Here is an 18,491-nt window from a genome sequence, read left to right on the forward strand (position 1 = left end):
TAAATCACAGTAAAACATTATCAATTAAAAATTTGACTAGTCTGTACATTTATCGTCTCAAATTTAAACTAAAATCACAAATTCAAGGGAATACAAAGTATTAGGTTACAAGAGGTCACAGTGTCTGGTGTAGGTTCTGTAAGGAAGGATACTGAAGAAGCAGTAAGCTCTGTAAAGAAAAGATAATATATGCAGGAAGACAACAGTATAAAGAGAACTGGATGTTCACAGCAAACTGCAGATATAAAGATGGCTATCTTACATGACTCATTTGCAAAGCAGATAATGTAATTTTTTTTAGAATTCATGACATACTAATTTCATCACATCAGAAAAGATTGGAGAAGTGAAGACAATGGCAAAGTTTCATGTATAAGATAGTTATTTCATTCTAGAAAAACTGTACCAGTATTTCAATTAATTGTTTTTTTCCAACATCTCTTCTGCTTTTCTTTTTTTAGGTTGGTTGTCATTTTCTAAGTTTAAGAACTTTTCAATTTCATTTATGTGACTTGTTATGAGCCTCTGCCACTCATCTTCACCAGAAGGGGCTGCCAAATCAACAGTACCTTTACTCTTGATTGCCTCAAAATGGCTTTGTAGCAAAGTTGATTTCAGAGACTTTGTTTCCACCTAGGAAAAAACCAAACTAGTTTTACCATTGAAATTATTATACAAAAGACTTTAAAGAAAATCTGTGAATCCTCTATAGTTATGTTTATGTGATAAAGCCACCATATTCTTGGCTGGTTTCCCACAACCTTAGTAATTCTGGCATCAGGGAACTATACCGTGTGAATTAATGTATAACCAGAAGTAAACTGTATAAAAACTACCTTTTACGTCATATCTCCTCTGATGTTTTAGAGCACCATTGTTGAAGAAACAGGAAAGAGCAATGTGGTAGTTGGAAGTTGGCATGTTTTCAAGGCACTGGACTGGGTCATACTTATAATAATCTGTTTAAAAATAACTTGTTTTAAAGATTTTTTTTCTGATAATAAAATATTTATTCGAAATCTAGGAAATAGAAGGAAGCATAAAGGAACTAAAAATCATTAATACATAGTTGGCTGCTAAAGTTTTTGAGACAGATATGTTATGGCCCATTTTTTCACTTCCAAGAAACACAGTTGACAGTGTCCTTTCTGCTTCAGCCATGCAACATTCAGCTTATCAGTGTTACTGGGAGGGTTTCATCAGTCTGTATAGATTTTACACTTCTTGACTTTTGTATATCTCAAAGTTTTTGTAATCCATTACCCAAAGGAACTTGTCAACGTTTGGTATTGTTTGCTGCTCGGCTTTCTCCCCTATTTTTAGCATATTTGATCATTCTATAGAATTTTATATCTTGCCTTTTCCTCTGTGAGCAGTTTCCTAGCTCATTGAAATTTGCCATAAACTACTGTCAGTGACTGCTAAATATAAAACTCCCTTTTATAGATGTGTAATAATTTAACTGTGTCCTACAATTGAATGTTGTTTCCAGTTTATCACTATCAAAAGTAAATTTGAGTTACTTTTCATGAAAAAAACTTAGATGGTCTTCAGACAGACTCTCAGACAAAATCTATTCAAAGAGAATATTAAGTTGTTTTTAAAATAATTTACTATTTTTTATTCTTTAGTTGTAAGAGAAATACACATGTATTTTAGAAATATGGGATAGGATAATACTTACACTAAAATTACCCAAAAGTCCAGACACCATTAAACATTAATCAGTTTATATGCTATGTTGCATTTTTAGCATTTATACCTGTTAAAAATTTAAGAGCTGTATATTATTGGACATTTAAATTGCAAAAGATGATCACCGTTATAAATTATGCTGCAAAGAATCATTTGTTCATAAACCTTTGAAAATCTTTTTGAGTATTGCCCTACACTGAAATCTTTTCCAATTTGACTAGTAAAAGTGTCAGTGACACTGTCATTTTCAATGTAAGATTATGTTGTAATAATTTTTTAAATGAGCCTAAATATGTAGAATGGTTAAATTCACAGTTCCAAGTGTTCCATATAATACCAAGAATATATGGGGAAAAATAAATCTAAATCTAGTAATTTTGAAGGAAAACGACTGATGATCTGTATGATTTAATGGTCCTATTTTGCCATCAAAATGCTTTATGCATTTTGGTGCATTTAGCATTCAAATACAAATTAGCAGTTTCCCCAGATCCTGATTATTTGACTTTATGATGTTGTAAAGGAGAGACACACTTACACATATCCAATTTAGTTTCCCATAACTACCCACTTGGTAGGAAGGGTGGCAGCAGAGACTGGCTGTAGAGAAGCAACTGCATAATGTAGATTAAGGTTTACACTTAGCAAAACTGGTCCTATTTAGCTCACTGTAGCCTACTACAATAATTTTAATAGTTTGCCAGATAAGTTGCCACATAACTTTGTATCTCTTTTAGAAAATTTTTTATCACCCCCTACTTTCTCTTTCAGCTTGACTTACTTTTTGGCCTAAAAATTTCCCCCAGCTTGGTACTAATCCTTTTATTTCACCCTAGGATGGTATTTTAAAATTTAATTTAAATGAACCTAATTAATTGGATGTATAAAATAAAATGGCTCATTTGCTTACTCTGGGTCCCCTCTTCCATCCTCATTCCTGGATACTATGTATAATCAAGATTGTAAAAGACTACCAACCTAACTCCTCAAGAACAAAAAACATACCTTACCTTTTCAAGTTACTTCAAACCTAGAGGGAGAAAGTGGACTGACACCTAATACTTGCCCCAAGTTTAACAGAATTAATATGCAGAGTGTAAATAAAAATACATTGAAAAATAAACTTAAGCTCCTTTTCTGGCTATAAGTCTTTATCAAATTCATTTGTCTTTAGAACAGGTTGGCAAACTTTCTACAAAGAGCCAGATAGTAAGTATTTTTGGCTTTATAGGCCAAGTTGCCTGCTTAATTCTGTCACTGCTGTACAAAAGCAGCCTTTATGGTGTGGCTGTGTTCTAATAAAGCATTACTTACTAAAAATATCTACTTTTGGATATGTCCCATTTATATAATTGATAACCAAGCTTAAGCTAGGACAGTGATATGCTGATGCTTAGTATAGTAGTTGGCACATAGCAATGAGCACTTAGAAAATGTCTGTTTAGCCAGGGAACTGAGTTTGTTTTATATCCACCAGTATTTTAAGAAACAATTGTTCTACTATGAAAGTTGAGAAAATAAAGTATTTGCCAAGCCATCGAGTCTGTGGTCCACCACAGACTTGTCTTAATGACCTTGGAAAGTTATTTCACATTTGTCACATTTCTTTATATGTAAAATGGAAAAAAAAAATACTTACCTTAGAAATGTTGGAGAACTATTTCTTTGACAAACAATTCTCTAAACACAAATTCCTTTTTTTTTTTTTTTTTTTTAAATTATTTTGAGACTGAGTCTCACTATGTTGCCCTGGGTAGACTGCCGTGGTGTCACAGCTCATAGCAACCTCAAATTCTTGGACTTAAGTGATTCTATTGCCTCAGCCTCCCAAGTACCTGGGACTACAGGCACCTGCCACAATGCTTGGCTATTTTTTGGGTGCAGTTGTCATTATTATTTGGCAGGTCTGGGATGGGTTAGAACCTTCCAGCTCCGGTGTATGTGGCTGACGCCCTTAGCCTCTGAGCTACAAGTGCTGAGCCTAAACATAAATTCTTAAAAGCAACATTAATTAGAGGATGAGTATTAGGAATTAGACATAGAGAATTTCCCTGTTGGGTTAATTATAAAAATAGGCTTTCAAGGGAAAGTCTATCCCTTGAAACTTCCATCATATACCCTCTAAACTTTAAAAATACAACTTTAAGTGTTAGGTATTCTACCAAATTAGGAACGGGTATCCAGCATTAATTCTCTCAAGCTTGCCTTTTGCTTTGACTGTATAACTTACTCAGCTAACCAAGGTTTGAACTTTTGCCAACATCAAAGTACTCTTTAGTTACCATATTTTAAACATACATACCAAGTTGAAACTATACTGTTGTTGCTGAGCTCAATTATGAAAATATGAAAAGGGTTAGATCCTGATTTTTATTTCCATTCTCTCAGAGGAAGAGTTTATACTGTCTCACTTGAGGTTTCTACTATTTAAAAAGGAAAATAGAATATCTTGTTAAAAGCTGTTATTTGTTAAGGAAGTGTTAGTGCTACAATTTTCATTTTATATGTGGTAAAGAGAAAGTTGTTTAATGTGCATCTCTAAAATTTAAACTACACTGATTTTTAAATCTGTCACTATATAGTAGTTTTATAAGTGTTTCCTAATCTGTTTAGGTCACTTTTTAGCAGTTACACCTACGATTGTCTTTCAGACTTTGAACAGTACAGCCTTTTTTTTTTTTTTTTTGCAACGGTTCTATACACTAAGCTATAAAACTTTTAAATTGAACCAAATAACTTTCCTGCTATGATCAGTTGCTTTTCTTATGACAAAGAGACCCCTGGGAGCCATATAATCTCTACAAATACTTTAATATATACAGCCAAATTTACTGTCGTATCACATTATGAATATTTGGTCCTTTCACATATTGTGTTCTAATGGAAATAATTTTAAATATATTTCTTTCATCTCAATAATTAGTTTCCGAAAATAACTGAATTAACCTAAGCATTATTAAAAACTGGAATTAGTTTTAGAAATCATCTTTCAGGAATATAAAGTTTTAAATACTCAAATGCCACTATTTTCAAATTTAGGTGAGTAAAATCTAGAAGTACATAATCTGATGCCTCACATTCTCCTTTCCAAAACAGGCTGGATTATATCTATTTGATTTATACACTGTGACTTTTTCCTGCTGTTTTCTATCAACCTTAATTGTGAAAAATGGTGCCATGTTGCCCTCTTGATATTATTTTGGAGATCGGTTAGGTCTTAAAGCATCCAGATGCGTACAGTTCTACACATATCTGTAGAATTAGCTCACTAAGGTCTGCTCGGCAGTATTTTTAATTGACTTACATGTTCTGTGGGAAAAGAAGAATCATAAAAAGTCTTTGCAGTTGCATTCCTTTCTTCACTGGATTCTCCCTTGGGATCTGGATGGATACTCCAGTTATTCAAAGTGTCAGCAACTCTGTTAATGCTGGTAGTATCTGATTGACAAAGAGGAAATGGCAGCAACTGAATTTTATTCTCTAGGCACTCATTTTAGTGACTGAACTTGTTCCTCTCTGATCCTATGCTTTTGTATTTAAAAAGTAACAATTTCTATTTTCTTTTTACTTTGAATATTTTGTAGGTTTCCTAGACTTTGCTCTTATATTAAGCATTTCATTTCAGAAAACAAAAGATTTTATTATAGTTCCACATTAAAAGCAGAGAAACAGTATAAATACCTTTTTTCTAAAACAAAATAACTCACATAAAATGTTCTCTTGGTCACTGCATTGCCCATACATGTAAACATTTACATAGTGAACATTCTACCAATTCAGATTAATGGAAAAAGTCTGAACCAATTAAATGTCAGATTTATAAAAGATAGTTTAAAAAAATGGCCACAGTAAGAATCCTAACTAAGGGCTGTTTAGAAGGGGTCATAGAGCTTTAATAAATAGACAAAAAATATTAAGAAACATGTCAGGCTCAGTGCCTGTAGCTCAAGCAGCTAAGGTGTCAGCCACATAACACCAGAGCTGGTGGGTTCAAATCCAGCCTGGGCCTGCCAAACAACAATGACAACTACAACCAAAAAATAGCCGGGGCTAGTCCCAGTTACTTGGGAGGCTGAGGCAACAGAATTGCTTAAGCCCAGGAGTTGGAGGTTGCCATGAGCTGTGATGACGAGCACGTCTACCCAGGGCGACAGCCTGAGGCTCTGTCTCAAAAAAAAAGAAACATGTCAACTATAAAGGTTAAAAGATACTGATGATATGTTTAAGAGTATTTCACAAGTTGAATTTCTACATAATCTTAGATTATCTCCCTTTATATCTTACTTATATCATTAAAATTTGACTTAGAAGAAAAGATCTTTGAGAAAATGATAAATGTTAGACTAGCCCCCAAAGCAGCACTTGACTAACTCAAAATTAATAGAATCTGAAGTAATAGATTTTATTATATTAAAACATTACAGTTTAGAAAGTGAGGTTGTAAATTATTTTTTATGTTATTTTTTATTTTTCCTTAAATTACTTCCAATTGGCACTAGTAAACAAGATATATTGTTTTTACCCCTCAAATATTCTTCTTAAAATTTTCTTCATTTTCTTTTTAAAAGAAGCTTGTTAAAAAGGACCATACAAAGCTTTCTTTGTGACCTGTATTTCCTTAAAGGGTCTAAATGTACACTGTCAAACCTAGCAAAGTTCCCTTAAAATGTAGGAATGTCTTTAACTATCAACAACTTTGACTATGAGATTGCTATTGGCAAAGTAACTTACTTTCCTCATGATCATATATCTTAAACTATTGATTTTTATCTTCAATTTACGTCTGTGTGGTACTTATTCAAGATGTTTTTATTTTAAAATATTTTTATGAAAATTTCAAATAAATTTTTCATAAAAGTAGAGTATGAACCTTAATGTACCTATCACCCAAATTCAACATCCATCAATATTAAATCATGTTTTTTTATCCATTACCCTATTTTATTTTTTTTAGAGTATTTTAAAGCAAAATTTGGAAATCATGTCATTTCATATGAAAATTTTAAAGAACAGAACCACCTCTCTATTCTCTAACATTATAAAACTATCAATATAAATATATAATTACTAAGGGATTCAATTTAAAGTTTCAAACTGACAAATATCAGTGATGAGAGATATGTTAATGTTATGCTTCAGTATTGGTTATAAAACAGAAGCAAACTGGATTGGTGGTGCTGGTGAAGGGACAGATAAAAATGGAAAAATTAAGGAGAGGAGAAGAAAACTAGGCAAAGAAAGGGCAACATGAGAGAAATTAAAATGTGGTTCAGAGGGAAGGAAATTTTTAAGGATCTTAAAGAGTATGGAAAGATACGGAATAAAACATGCACACTTGGTGGAAGCCTTATCAACTACTGCATTTGCTCTACATAGTTAAAAAAATTAGATTGGGCAGTTGTTCCTAATTGAAAATTAATGCTTGGATCTGTTGTTTTGCTATTTCTTGATAACGACAAACTTTAAAAAAAAATTTTCCAAAATGCAACTGTACACATTGATAATCTGGCCCAGACTTAGGTGAAACGAAACTCACTTCCTTTTTCCAATAAATAAAACCTTTCCTACTCTTGTTTAGGCAAAAAAAAAAACAATTAATATAAACATTTTCATCTTAAACACAATCCATTCTGGAGATGTTATGAAGAATAGTAATTAGAAAAACACATTTTAAGAATTAAAACATATACCATTTTCTTACCTGGTCCGATATCTTTTCTGTTGTCATCCATATCAACATTTTTACAAAGAGACATTGAAATTGTGTTTTTGTTTTGTGATGGATTTATTTGTTTCTCCTTCAGCAACAAAGAAATGCTAGATGTTGAAGTGTCCACTATTTGATTTTCAATTTGATTTACTTTTGACCAAGGACCGGGTTCTGAAATATTCATGTATACTGGAGTTTTCTCAGTTTTTTTATCTGAAGTTGAAGGATCAAAGGCTGACCTTCCACTTCTGTTTACTAAATCTCCAGATGGCTTTATATGAAATGAATGTGATTCCTCCAGCTGTCCTTCACTGTACATTTTTTCTGAAACGATGTCATTTAATGACTCTGTTTTCTCTGTCTTGTTTAACAATGTATGCTGTCTTTCATTAGCATTCAGAATAAGGAAGAGGTCGTTTTTTGTGGCTTCAGTTGTCTGATTCTTATCAATCTGTATCTCTTTATTAGAAAACTGTATTTCTGTAGAAGTTTTTGGGTGAACAGCAGTTTTCACATCTTTGGCTTGTGAAGCATGGCTATTCTCATCATTAACCTGAAGATGGGAAATGGTCACATTATTGTTTTCTAAATATCCTGAACAGTTCTTAAATTGACTGTCTGACTTATCATCCATATTTTTCCACATAGGTCTTTGGCCAGGGCTTGAATTGAGCTTTACCAACATAGACATGCTGTTAACATTTTTATCTGAATTCTTAAGTATTTTCAAATTATCACTAAATGCAGCAGATGAAAAGGGGTGATCAATTACTGTATTACAGGGAACAGTTAATTCAGGTTTCTCTGAAGTATCATTACAGACTTGCTGAAACTCTGATGTCTCTTTAAAAAGTAATGGGTTGCACTCACTTTTTTTATTTAACAGTTGTATTTGTTTTATTTTACATTGCTCATCATCTAACAGAACATTACTTGAATCCTGTAAACTATACTTCTGACACAAGACAGGATTCTTCTTTACATCTAAAGATGAGTCCAAATCTGCTTTGGTTTGGTCACTGTTTGCCTTCTTAGTAGTGTTTTCTTGAGTCCCCAGGAGTGAACTGAATTGTTTAAAGGATTCATTTTCAGAAACATCTTTATTATGATTTGCATTGTGAGCTGTCTCATTTAAAATACTATTAAATGATGTTCTGTTATTTTCAACCTCCAGGTGTATATCTGCATGGTGAAGACCTAATTCTAATCTTTCAGTTCTTTCTAGGCATATCTTTTCTGTTTCTTTTGCTGAATCTACCACTAAAAAAGGATGATTTGGTGTTTTAAATTCTGAGGGTCCATCGTCTTTTTCTGAGCACATCACGTCTTTTATTTCTGTAGTAACTGATTTTCTAATGTCAGTAGCATTCAAGGTTTGTCCTTGACTAATTACTTCTTTACCTCTAGAGTGAGTTTTGGTTAGGGAGATTTCACTTTGATTTTTGTTCTGAGATACAGTAGTATCCATTCCATTCTTGAAGGTTTTTTCCAAAACCTGTAAATCTGTTATGACATGGGAATATAGTAAAATTTTATGTATATACTAAAGCCTCATTTTAGAAAACATATATGTTACCTATTTTTATAAAAACTTATTTACCATTAAATGTTTTATTGGCCAATAATTATACAAGCTTAATGACATCAATTTTACCTAAATATTAGGTTCTCTTTATTATAACAAATATTTAGCATACTAAATATTTCACTCTAGCAACATTAAATTTTTATTTCATAACAGGAAAAATTTGCTTTAAAAAGGGGAAGTAAATTGAGGTATTACAAAATGGGTTTTTTCTCATCTATTACTTCCTTTAGAGCGGATGTACAATTCTATATAATCACATAGCTGATAAAAATTAATTACATTAATTAATATTACTACAGGTTACATTAATTTCTATTACTACTCAGGTTAGAAACATCCAGAAATTGCTAGCTGGCTTCTTTAAAACTGACAATCATCACTTTTTTATTCACTGCTCTGTGTTTTTTAAAATCTATAATAATTTTGGGCAAATGTTTAGAGTAACAATTTAATTAAGACATTAATTTTATTCGTATAATGTTTTAACAATAGATTTCAAATTTTTAGTATGGTTAAAAGTAATGTAGAATACAAATTTAAGGTCTTTAAAGGCCTTTTTTAGTCTAATCATTCTCTCTACAACATCTCCACCAAGTGGTTGTTCAGCCTAGGTTTGAACACCTTTGATCAGCATCATCTTTAAAAAACTCTTTTTCAAGATTGAAGAATTACTAAATTATCTCAATGGTTAAAGAAAAGTCATTTGAATTAAGAAAAGTACCTTTTATCTAGTCATCAGAAGGCTATTGGGTGACTCAAAGAACATTCTCAGCAAAGCAATGAAGGCATAAGCCAGAATGCAAAAAGCCAAAGAAGATGTGATGATAAGGCAGAAATGTAATCTTCTCAAAAATATTTACTGTAAAGGAATAGCCTGATGCTTATTTTGTTGACATATACAAATGAAAAGATGTTGCTCCAGCTATACTACAAGCTCCTCAAAACAAAGATTGTAATTGATATTCCCCTAAATTCCACAGAAAGCCTGGCACAACACTTTGGAAGCTCCTTTTATTTTGAAAAAATTTTCAGTATACAAATTAGAAAATATCATTATTATTTTAAAATTACCTTCAATAATGATTTCTTCTACAGATGGGCCTTTTTTCTTTTCCACCTCTTCTCTGAATCTAGTGTCTGAACAAAAATGCTCAGTATTTTCTTTCCCTATTTCTTGCTCAGAATATTTCTGTATGACAGGGTTTTCTAATTTTTCAGTTGACATTTCACTGTTCTCATTATTTACTTCTGGAACATTCTAGTATAAAATGGAAAATATTCCTTTAATGTAGAAACAGATTATTAAAAAATGTAAAACTTTTGAGCAAACTTTGCTTGTAAAAGTAGAATGTTTCAGTTTAACAATTCATTAATTTCTATTTGAATGTCAAATGAATTTTTTTTTTTTTTGTAGAGACAGAGTTTCACTTTATCACCCTCAGTAGAGCTCACAGCAACAACTCCTGGGCTTACAGCCTCCCGAGTAGCTGGGTCAAATGAGTTTTTTAAACTAGGTTTATTATACTACTCATCATAACAAGATCACTTTATGTTCATCTTATATAGTTTATCATATTTAAACAAAATGGAGATCTTTGTGTTTTCAAACATGCACACCACATTATTATAGCACACATTATTTGTAGTAAAGGAGCCACCCCTTTACTAAAACCCAGCCTGGGCAACATAGACCCCAGCTCTATGAATGAATGGAGGGAGGGAGGGAATGAATGAATTATCCAGGCATGGTGGTACAGCTATGATTAGCCTTTGCATTCCAGCCTGGGTGACAAAGAGCGATCTCATCACTAAAACAACAATAACAACAACAAAACCCCTAAAACCCTAAGGTAAACATGGCAAACAATTCTTTCAAGCAGTATTTTTCTTTTCTGAGAGACAGGGTTTCACTATGTTGCCCAGATCAAGGTATAATGGCTGTTCTTAAGTACAATCATAGTGCCTCACAGTTTTAAACTATTGGATTCACTGATCTTCCTGCCTCAGCTTCCCAAGTAACTGAGATTACAGGCATTCACCACCTCACCTGGCTAAGCAGTATTTGCATGTATCTTTAAAACAGCAAATCAATTCAGTATGTTTTTTTCTCCCCCTATACATTAAGCCATGTTACATGGGAAGCACTGTGCTAAGCTTTGGGATACAATGATGAAAAAAATACAGTCCTTGCCCTTAAAAAACTTATAGTCTGATATGAAGATGGAAAAGAAATAACAGACAACCTTAATAAAATGTGGTAGGTGCTCAGACAGGGATATATATATACATATATATATATAGGTTACTATGGGCACATCCCAGAAGAACAGTCCTTTCCCTGCTTTAGGAGTCAAAGCAGGCTTCTCAGAGAAGTTGATAATTAAACATACCTGTGATATAATATGGAGTCACAGATGAGGAAAAGGAGGTACTCCAGGGAGAACAAATTGTATTTACAGAAGTTTGAGAGCAAGCAAGATTAGAATCCATCCATAGAAACATGAGTGATACAGTTTAGCAAGCTTAAATGCTGGGAGAAGAACTGGATGGCTTGAGGCTTGAGGTAAGCTGAGCCTAAGTCATTAAGGGTACTTACTACAACATGCTAAGGAGTTTCAGCTCTATTAGGAAGACACTGAGAAGTCACTGAAGGGTTTTAAACAAGGAATAAATAACATGATCTGACTGGAAAGACCATTTTGGCTACAGTATAATCAATAATGTTTTCTAAACTTCATTGTCTGAAATCAGCAATAAGAAATATGTTTTAAGGCTGGACACATTGGCTTATGCCTATAATCCTAACACTCTGGGAGGCTGAGGCAGGAGGACTGCCTAAGCTTAGGAGTTTAAGACCAGCCTGAACAAGACCCAGTCTTTACTAAAAATAGAAGAACTGAGGCAAGAAGATCTCTTGAGCCCAAGAGTTTGAGGCTGCTGTAACTATGCTGAGGCTATGGCACTCTATCCAGGGCAACAAAGTGAGACTGTCTCCAAAAAAAGAAAAAAAGAAATGTTTTAAAACTCAGTATACCAAACAATACTTACCATGTTTCCCTGAAAATAAGACACTGCCTTATATTTATTTTTTTTCTCAAGAACACACACTAGGGGCTTATTTTCAGGGGATGTCTTCCTCTCTGCCGAAATGCATGGCATATCTGCATAGCCACGCCCATCACTAGGTCTTATTATCGGGGTAGGGCTTATATTTAACAAATGCATGGAAATCCTGCTAGGGCTTATTTTTTGGGTAGGTCTTATTTTTGGGGAAACCTGGTACTATGATACATTCTCATGTTTTCTATCTCATTTTTTTTTTTTTTTGAGACAGAGTCTCACCTTGCCACCCTCAGTAGTATGCCGAGGCATCATAGCTCACAGCAACCTCCAATTCTTGGGCACAAGTGATTCTCTTGCTTCAGCATCCTGAGTTGCTGGGACTACAGGCACCCACCACAATGCCTGTTTGTTCTATCTCATTTTTAAAAGAATGCTGATCACAAGCCATCAGACATTAATTTCTATGAACCACTGATAGGTTACATCTAGAAGTCTGTAACAGGACAGTAAGTAGAAAGATACATTGGGAGAATGGCAAGAGTAGTCCAGGTGGTATCAATAAAGATGTAGAGCTGTGAACCAATTCATGATTTATTTATGAACTAATATCAATAGGACTTGGTCAATGACTAGATGTGAAGGCTAAGAGAGAATATAAGTTAAGATTGACTTCTGGAGTTCAGATTAGGAACTAGATGATTGGTGGATGTCATTCACTGAGCTAGAAAACAGAAGGAGAAGCAAGTTTGGAAGAAAATATCATGAGTTCAGTTTGAACCTGCTGAGTTTCAAGACTTAGACATACAGTAAAACCTCTATAGCTGACCATTTCCCTACACTGACCACCTCCTTAGGTTGACCTAATTTTAAAAGACTGGACATGCATCACATGTACTCAATGGAAGTTCCTTATGTTAATCATGTCTATATGTTGGCCAGTTTCTTACAGTCCTTGGGTGGTTAACTTACAGGGGTTTTACTATACATTAAAGTTATGGATGTCTAAAAAAAAAACAAACCCACAATTATATTGGGGGGGGGTTAGGCAGGAGGAGGGAAAGGGAAAAGGGACAAGGGTGAGGGATCAATAAGTTCTCACCTAATGTAAACAATATAAGAGTATACAGCATACCACCTGGGAGAAGGGTTCAACTATAACTTTACCTTAGAAATGCAAAAAATGTAACAATCATTTGTACCCTCCCAATAATCTGAAATAAAAAGAAAAAATGTGATTCTAGTTTGGAGAACACTTAGAGATCTAAAAATAGACCTGCCATTCAATCCTACAATTCCTCTATTAGGTATATATCTAGAAGACCAAAAATCACATTATAACAAAGATATTTGTATTAGAATGTTTATTGCAGCCCAATGCATAATTGCTAAGTCATGGAAGAAGCCCAAGTGCCCATTGACCCATAAATGGATCAATAAATTGTGGTATATGTATACCATGGAATATTATGCAGCCTTAAAGAAAGATGGAGACTTTACCTCTTTCATGTTTACAAGGATGGAGCTGGAACATATTCTTCTTAGCAAAGTATCTCAAGAATGGAAGAAAAAGTATCCAATGTACTCAGTCTTACTATGAAACCAATTTATAGCTTTCTTATGAAAGCTATAACCCAATTATAGCCCAAGAAGAAGGGGAAAAGGGAGAGGGAGGAGAGGGGAGGGGAAGGGGGAGGATGGGTGAAAGGAGAGTAACTGGTGGGACCACAGCTATGGTGCATCTTATGAGGGTACATGTGAAATTTACTAGGTGTAGAATATAAATGTCTTAACACAATAACTAAGCAAATGCCATGAAGGCTATGTTAACCAGTTTGTTGAAAACATTTCAAATTATATATAAAACCAGCACATTGTACCCCATGATTACATTAATGTACACAGCTATGATTTAATAAAAAATAAAATAAAATATAAAAAATGTGATTCCAATGAACACTTAGATGTATGAATGTATGTAGATGTATAAACCTGGCCTTAAGAGAAAATGTGCCTTTTGTAAAATAGATTTGAAAATCATTGGCAGACATATGACAATTAGAGGTATACAAGTTGCTGCTTACATTTCAAGAAGAAGAGAGGACAAAACATAAAACATTGATGAAAATATCCAAGTGAGAAGCAAAGGAAGAGAAGATTATAAAGGAGATTGAGAAAAATAGTTCAGTTTAATTACAAATGGGAATATAGAAACTAAAATTCACAAAAGAAATAACTGACAAGGCTCAACGCCTGCGGCTCAAGTGGCTAAGGCACCAGCCACGTATACCTGAGCTGGTGGATTTGAATCCAGCCTGGACCCACCAAACAACAACGAGGGCTGCAACCAAAAAATAGCCAGGCGTTGTGGCGGGTACCTGTAGTCCCAGCTACTTGAGAGAGGAGGCAGGAGAATCGCTTGAGCCCAGGAGTAGGAGGTTGCTGTGAGCTGTGATGCCACAGCACTCTACCCAGGGTAACAGCTTGAGGCTCTATCTCAAAAAAAAAAAAAAGAAAGAACTGACAAACACATAAAAGTGTTTAATAAAATTAAAATGCAAACTAAAACTGGTAAAACAAAATATTAAGAGAGCTTTAGGAGACAGGCACTCTTACACATTGTTAGCTAGACTATAAATTGGTACAGTCTTCTAGAAAGCAATCTGGCTGTTATGTGGCAAAAAGTATAAGGGAGCAAGCTCTTTGACCCTGTAATATCATTTATGGAAATTATCCTAAAGAAATAGTCACATAAGTACACAAAGATATTTATACAAGGATGTGTAATGGGGGAGTAGATAAATTAATTGTGGCACATCCCATTCACATAATGGAAACTGTGATATAGATCTATTTTTATGGACTTAGAAAGACATCTACTATTTAGTAAGTTTGTTTTAAAAAGCCAGACCTTGAAAACTTAAACATGGAATTACCATAGAACCCAGAAATTCTACTCTTAGGTATGTACCCCAAAGAATTAAAAACAGGCACTCCAATAGATGCTAATGCTCATAGCAGCACTATTCATAATAGCCAAAAGGTGGTAACCAACCCACATGTCCATCAACAGATGAAAGGATAAACAAAAAACATGGTATATTCATACAATTGAACACTATTCCACCATAAAAATGGAGTTCTGATACACGCTACAAATGAACCTTGAAAATATTATGCTAATTAGCCAGAAACAAAAAGACAAATACTATAAGATTCCCCTTATATAAAATATAGAGAATAAGCAAAGTCATAGAGTCAGAAACTAGAGTAGAAGTGACAAAGAGCTGGGGAGAGGGAGTAATGGGGAATTACTGTTAATGGTTCCCAAGCTTCTGTCTGAAGTGATGAAAAAGTTTTAAAGTAGATAGCAATGAGGGTTGCACAACACTGTAAGTGTAATTAATGCCACTGAATTGTAATTTTAAGTGTAATCACTTTAAAATAGCTAATTTTGTTGTATTTTACATACAAATTTTTATATATTTTATAATTTCTTTTTTTTTTTTTTTGAGACAGAGTCTCACTTTGATGCCCTTGGGTAGAGTGCTTTGGCGTCATAGCTCACAGCAACCTCATAGTCTTGGGCTTAAGCGATTCTCTTGCCTCAGCCTCCTGAGTAGCTGGGACTATAGGCACTCACTACAATGCCCAGCTATTGTCAGAGACAGGGTCTCACTCTGGCTCAGGCTGGTCTCAAACCTATAAACTCAGAACAATGCACCCACCTCGGCCTCCCAGAGTGCTAGGATTACAAGCATGAGCCACCACACCCAGCCTATATTTTATAATTTCTCTTATAATTTCCAAATTCAAAACTATATAACATTTAAATATCAGCTTATTTTAATTTTCTTAAAAGTGCACATATATAAATGTATGTGTGTTTGCCTCTATATGAACATGTGTACACAAAAATCCTTGAAAGTTCATTTAGCAACATTTTAGCAATCATTAATTTGGAGTGGTGAGATTATGAATGATTTCCACTTTTTTTTAATGTTTCTATCTTGTCTATATTTCTTAAAATGAAAATATATGACTTTGCTTAGCGCCTGTAGCTCAGTGGCTAGGGTGCCAGCCACACACACTGGAGCTGGATTCGAACCCAGTCCAGGCCTGCCAAACAACAATGACAACTACAACCAAAAAATAGACAGACATTGTGGTGAGCACCTGTAGTGCCAGCTATTGGAGAAGCTGAGACAAGAGAACCTGCTTAAGCACAAAGAGTTTGAGGTTGCTGTGAGCTGTGATACCACAGCGCTCTACTGAGGGCAACACAGTCAGACTCTTTCTCAAAAAATAAAAAAAGAAAAAGAATATATGACTTATGATCTAATAATAAAAATTATTTTCAGTTTGAAAGTGAATGAATATTGAAAGATTTAAGAATGCAAATCTATATTAATTTCTATAAACAATCAGTTGTATGAATTACTTGCCATTTATCATTCTCAACCTATGTTAAATTTATGAATATTAAACCAATAATAAAATAAAATATCTCCTGCATGGACCACTGTAGTGTTCTCCAAGCTGGTCTCTGTGTCTTTAGTTCTGTCCCACTCTGGGCTATCACATCATCACCAAAATGGTATTTCAGAAAGGTAAATATGATCACTTTACTACTCTGCTTTAAAAGCCCCAAACTGATAGTCAAGAATTAACTTCTACAAATGGACTATTTACCTTCTTTAGTATGCCTTCTGCCTATCTTTTCAACTTCTTCTGGGAGTTGTGGGCGCCTGTAGTCCCAGTTGAAGTTGAAAAGATAGGCAGAAGGGAGACTAAGAAGGTAAATAGTCTACATCACCAGTATCCTATACTGCAAATATTTTAAACTATTCCTAGTTGCCATATTCAATAAATACATTTCACATTTCTGATTGTGATGTTATCCCATATATTTGAAATACCATGTCTGTCTAGAAAATTATTACTTATTATCAAAAACTCAGCTAAAATGTCTCTGTGTGCTGTCAGCACTAAGCCTCCCCTCCTCACCTAAGTAGAACTAATCTCTCCTTCCTTTGTGCTACTGACCTTCTCTAGATATGCTATTTAAGTACTTTTCACCCTACACTAGTTTCTTTTTTAACCGGTTCTACTATACTGGAAGTTCCTAGAAACATTGTATGTGTTTCTTTCATAGTATTTCCACAATCTTCCATAATATATGACACATAAACAATATTCAATGAATGTTCATTGGATAAATACATAGGTAAAATAATGAATTAAAGCACATATACTAAGAATACCTAATAAAAATATGTGTACCAGCTCAGCACCTGTGGCTCAAGTGGCTAAGGCACCAGCCACATATACCTGAGCTGGTGGGTTCAAATCCAGCCCAGCCCACCAAACAACAATGACGGCTGCAACCAAAAAAAAAAAAATAACCGGCCATTGTGGTAGGTGCCTGTAGTCCCAGCTACTTGGGAGGTGGAGGCAGGAGAATCGTTTGAGCCCAGGAGTTGCAGGTTGCTGCGAGCTGTGATGCCACAGCACTCTACCCAGGGCAATAGCTTGAGGCTCAAAAAAGGAAAAAATATGTGTACCATAAAAATTAAAATATTTGCTTTAAAAAGGACTAATTACAAAGCTCTTTAAGATAGCACACTTCCCTAGATTATTTACCACATGATTTTTAAAATTTAGACTTTATACTTCTAGCTTTCCTTTCCAAGCTTTTCCTTTCCAATTTTCCTGTAAATTACTAAAAAGCTACAGGCACAAAAACAGATACATAGATCTATGTATCAGAACAGAAAACCCAGAGATGAAACTATCCTCACATTATAATCTGATTTTTAACAAAGTAGATAAAAATGTACACTCAAGAAAAGAATTCTGTATGATCTATGTACAAATGACTTAATTAAAAAAAAAAAAAAGAAAAGAGGGCAGTGTCTGTGGCTCAGTGGGTAGGGCGCCAGTCCCATATACCGAGGGTAGCAGGTTCAAACCCACCCCGGCTGAACAGCAAGAAAAAAACAGCTGGGCACTGTGGCGGGCACCTATAGTCCCAGCTACTCGGGAGGCTGAGACGAGAGAATGGCCTAAGCCCAAGAGTTGGAGGTTGCTATGAGTCGTGTGACACCATGGCACTCTACCAAGGGCAATAAAGTGAGACCCTGTCTCTACACATGAAAAAAAAAAAAGAGAGAAAAGAAAAGAATTCCGGCTTGGCACCTGTGGCTCAAGCAGCTAAGGCACCAGCCACATACACCTGAGCTGGAGGGTTTGAATCCAGCCCGGGCCACCAAACAACAATGATGGCTGCAACCAAAAAATAGCCAGGCATTGTAGCAGATGCCTGTAATCCCAGCTATAAGGAAGGCAGAGGCAGGAAAATTGCTTGAGCCTAGGAGTTGGAGGTTGCTGTGACCTGTGATGCCACAGCACTCTACCCAGGGTGATAGCTTGAGGCTC

The 18,491-nt window shown here is 34.6% G+C and overlaps 1 protein-coding gene across 1 annotated transcript in view; it reads right to left on the reverse strand.

Moving 5' to 3' along the window:
• Positions 1–381: 381 nt before the first annotated feature.
• The window catches only part of CCDC73 (coiled-coil domain containing 73), a 124,244-nt gene continuing 106,134 nt past the window's right edge, over positions 382–18,491 (reverse strand). The window contains 4 exon segments of the mRNA XM_003781538.3: positions 382–633; positions 5,000–5,133; positions 7,397–8,908; positions 10,065–10,251. Coding sequence (XP_003781586.3) covers positions 382–633; positions 5,000–5,133; positions 7,397–8,908; positions 10,065–10,251 — 2,085 coding nt within the window.

The sequence above is a fragment of the Otolemur garnettii genome, unplaced genomic scaffold (genome assembly GCF_000181295.1).
Source record: "Otolemur garnettii isolate 467f Iridium unplaced genomic scaffold, OtoGar3 scaffold00001, whole genome shotgun sequence".
NCBI classification, from domain to species: domain Eukaryota; kingdom Metazoa; phylum Chordata; class Mammalia; order Primates; family Galagidae; genus Otolemur; species Otolemur garnettii.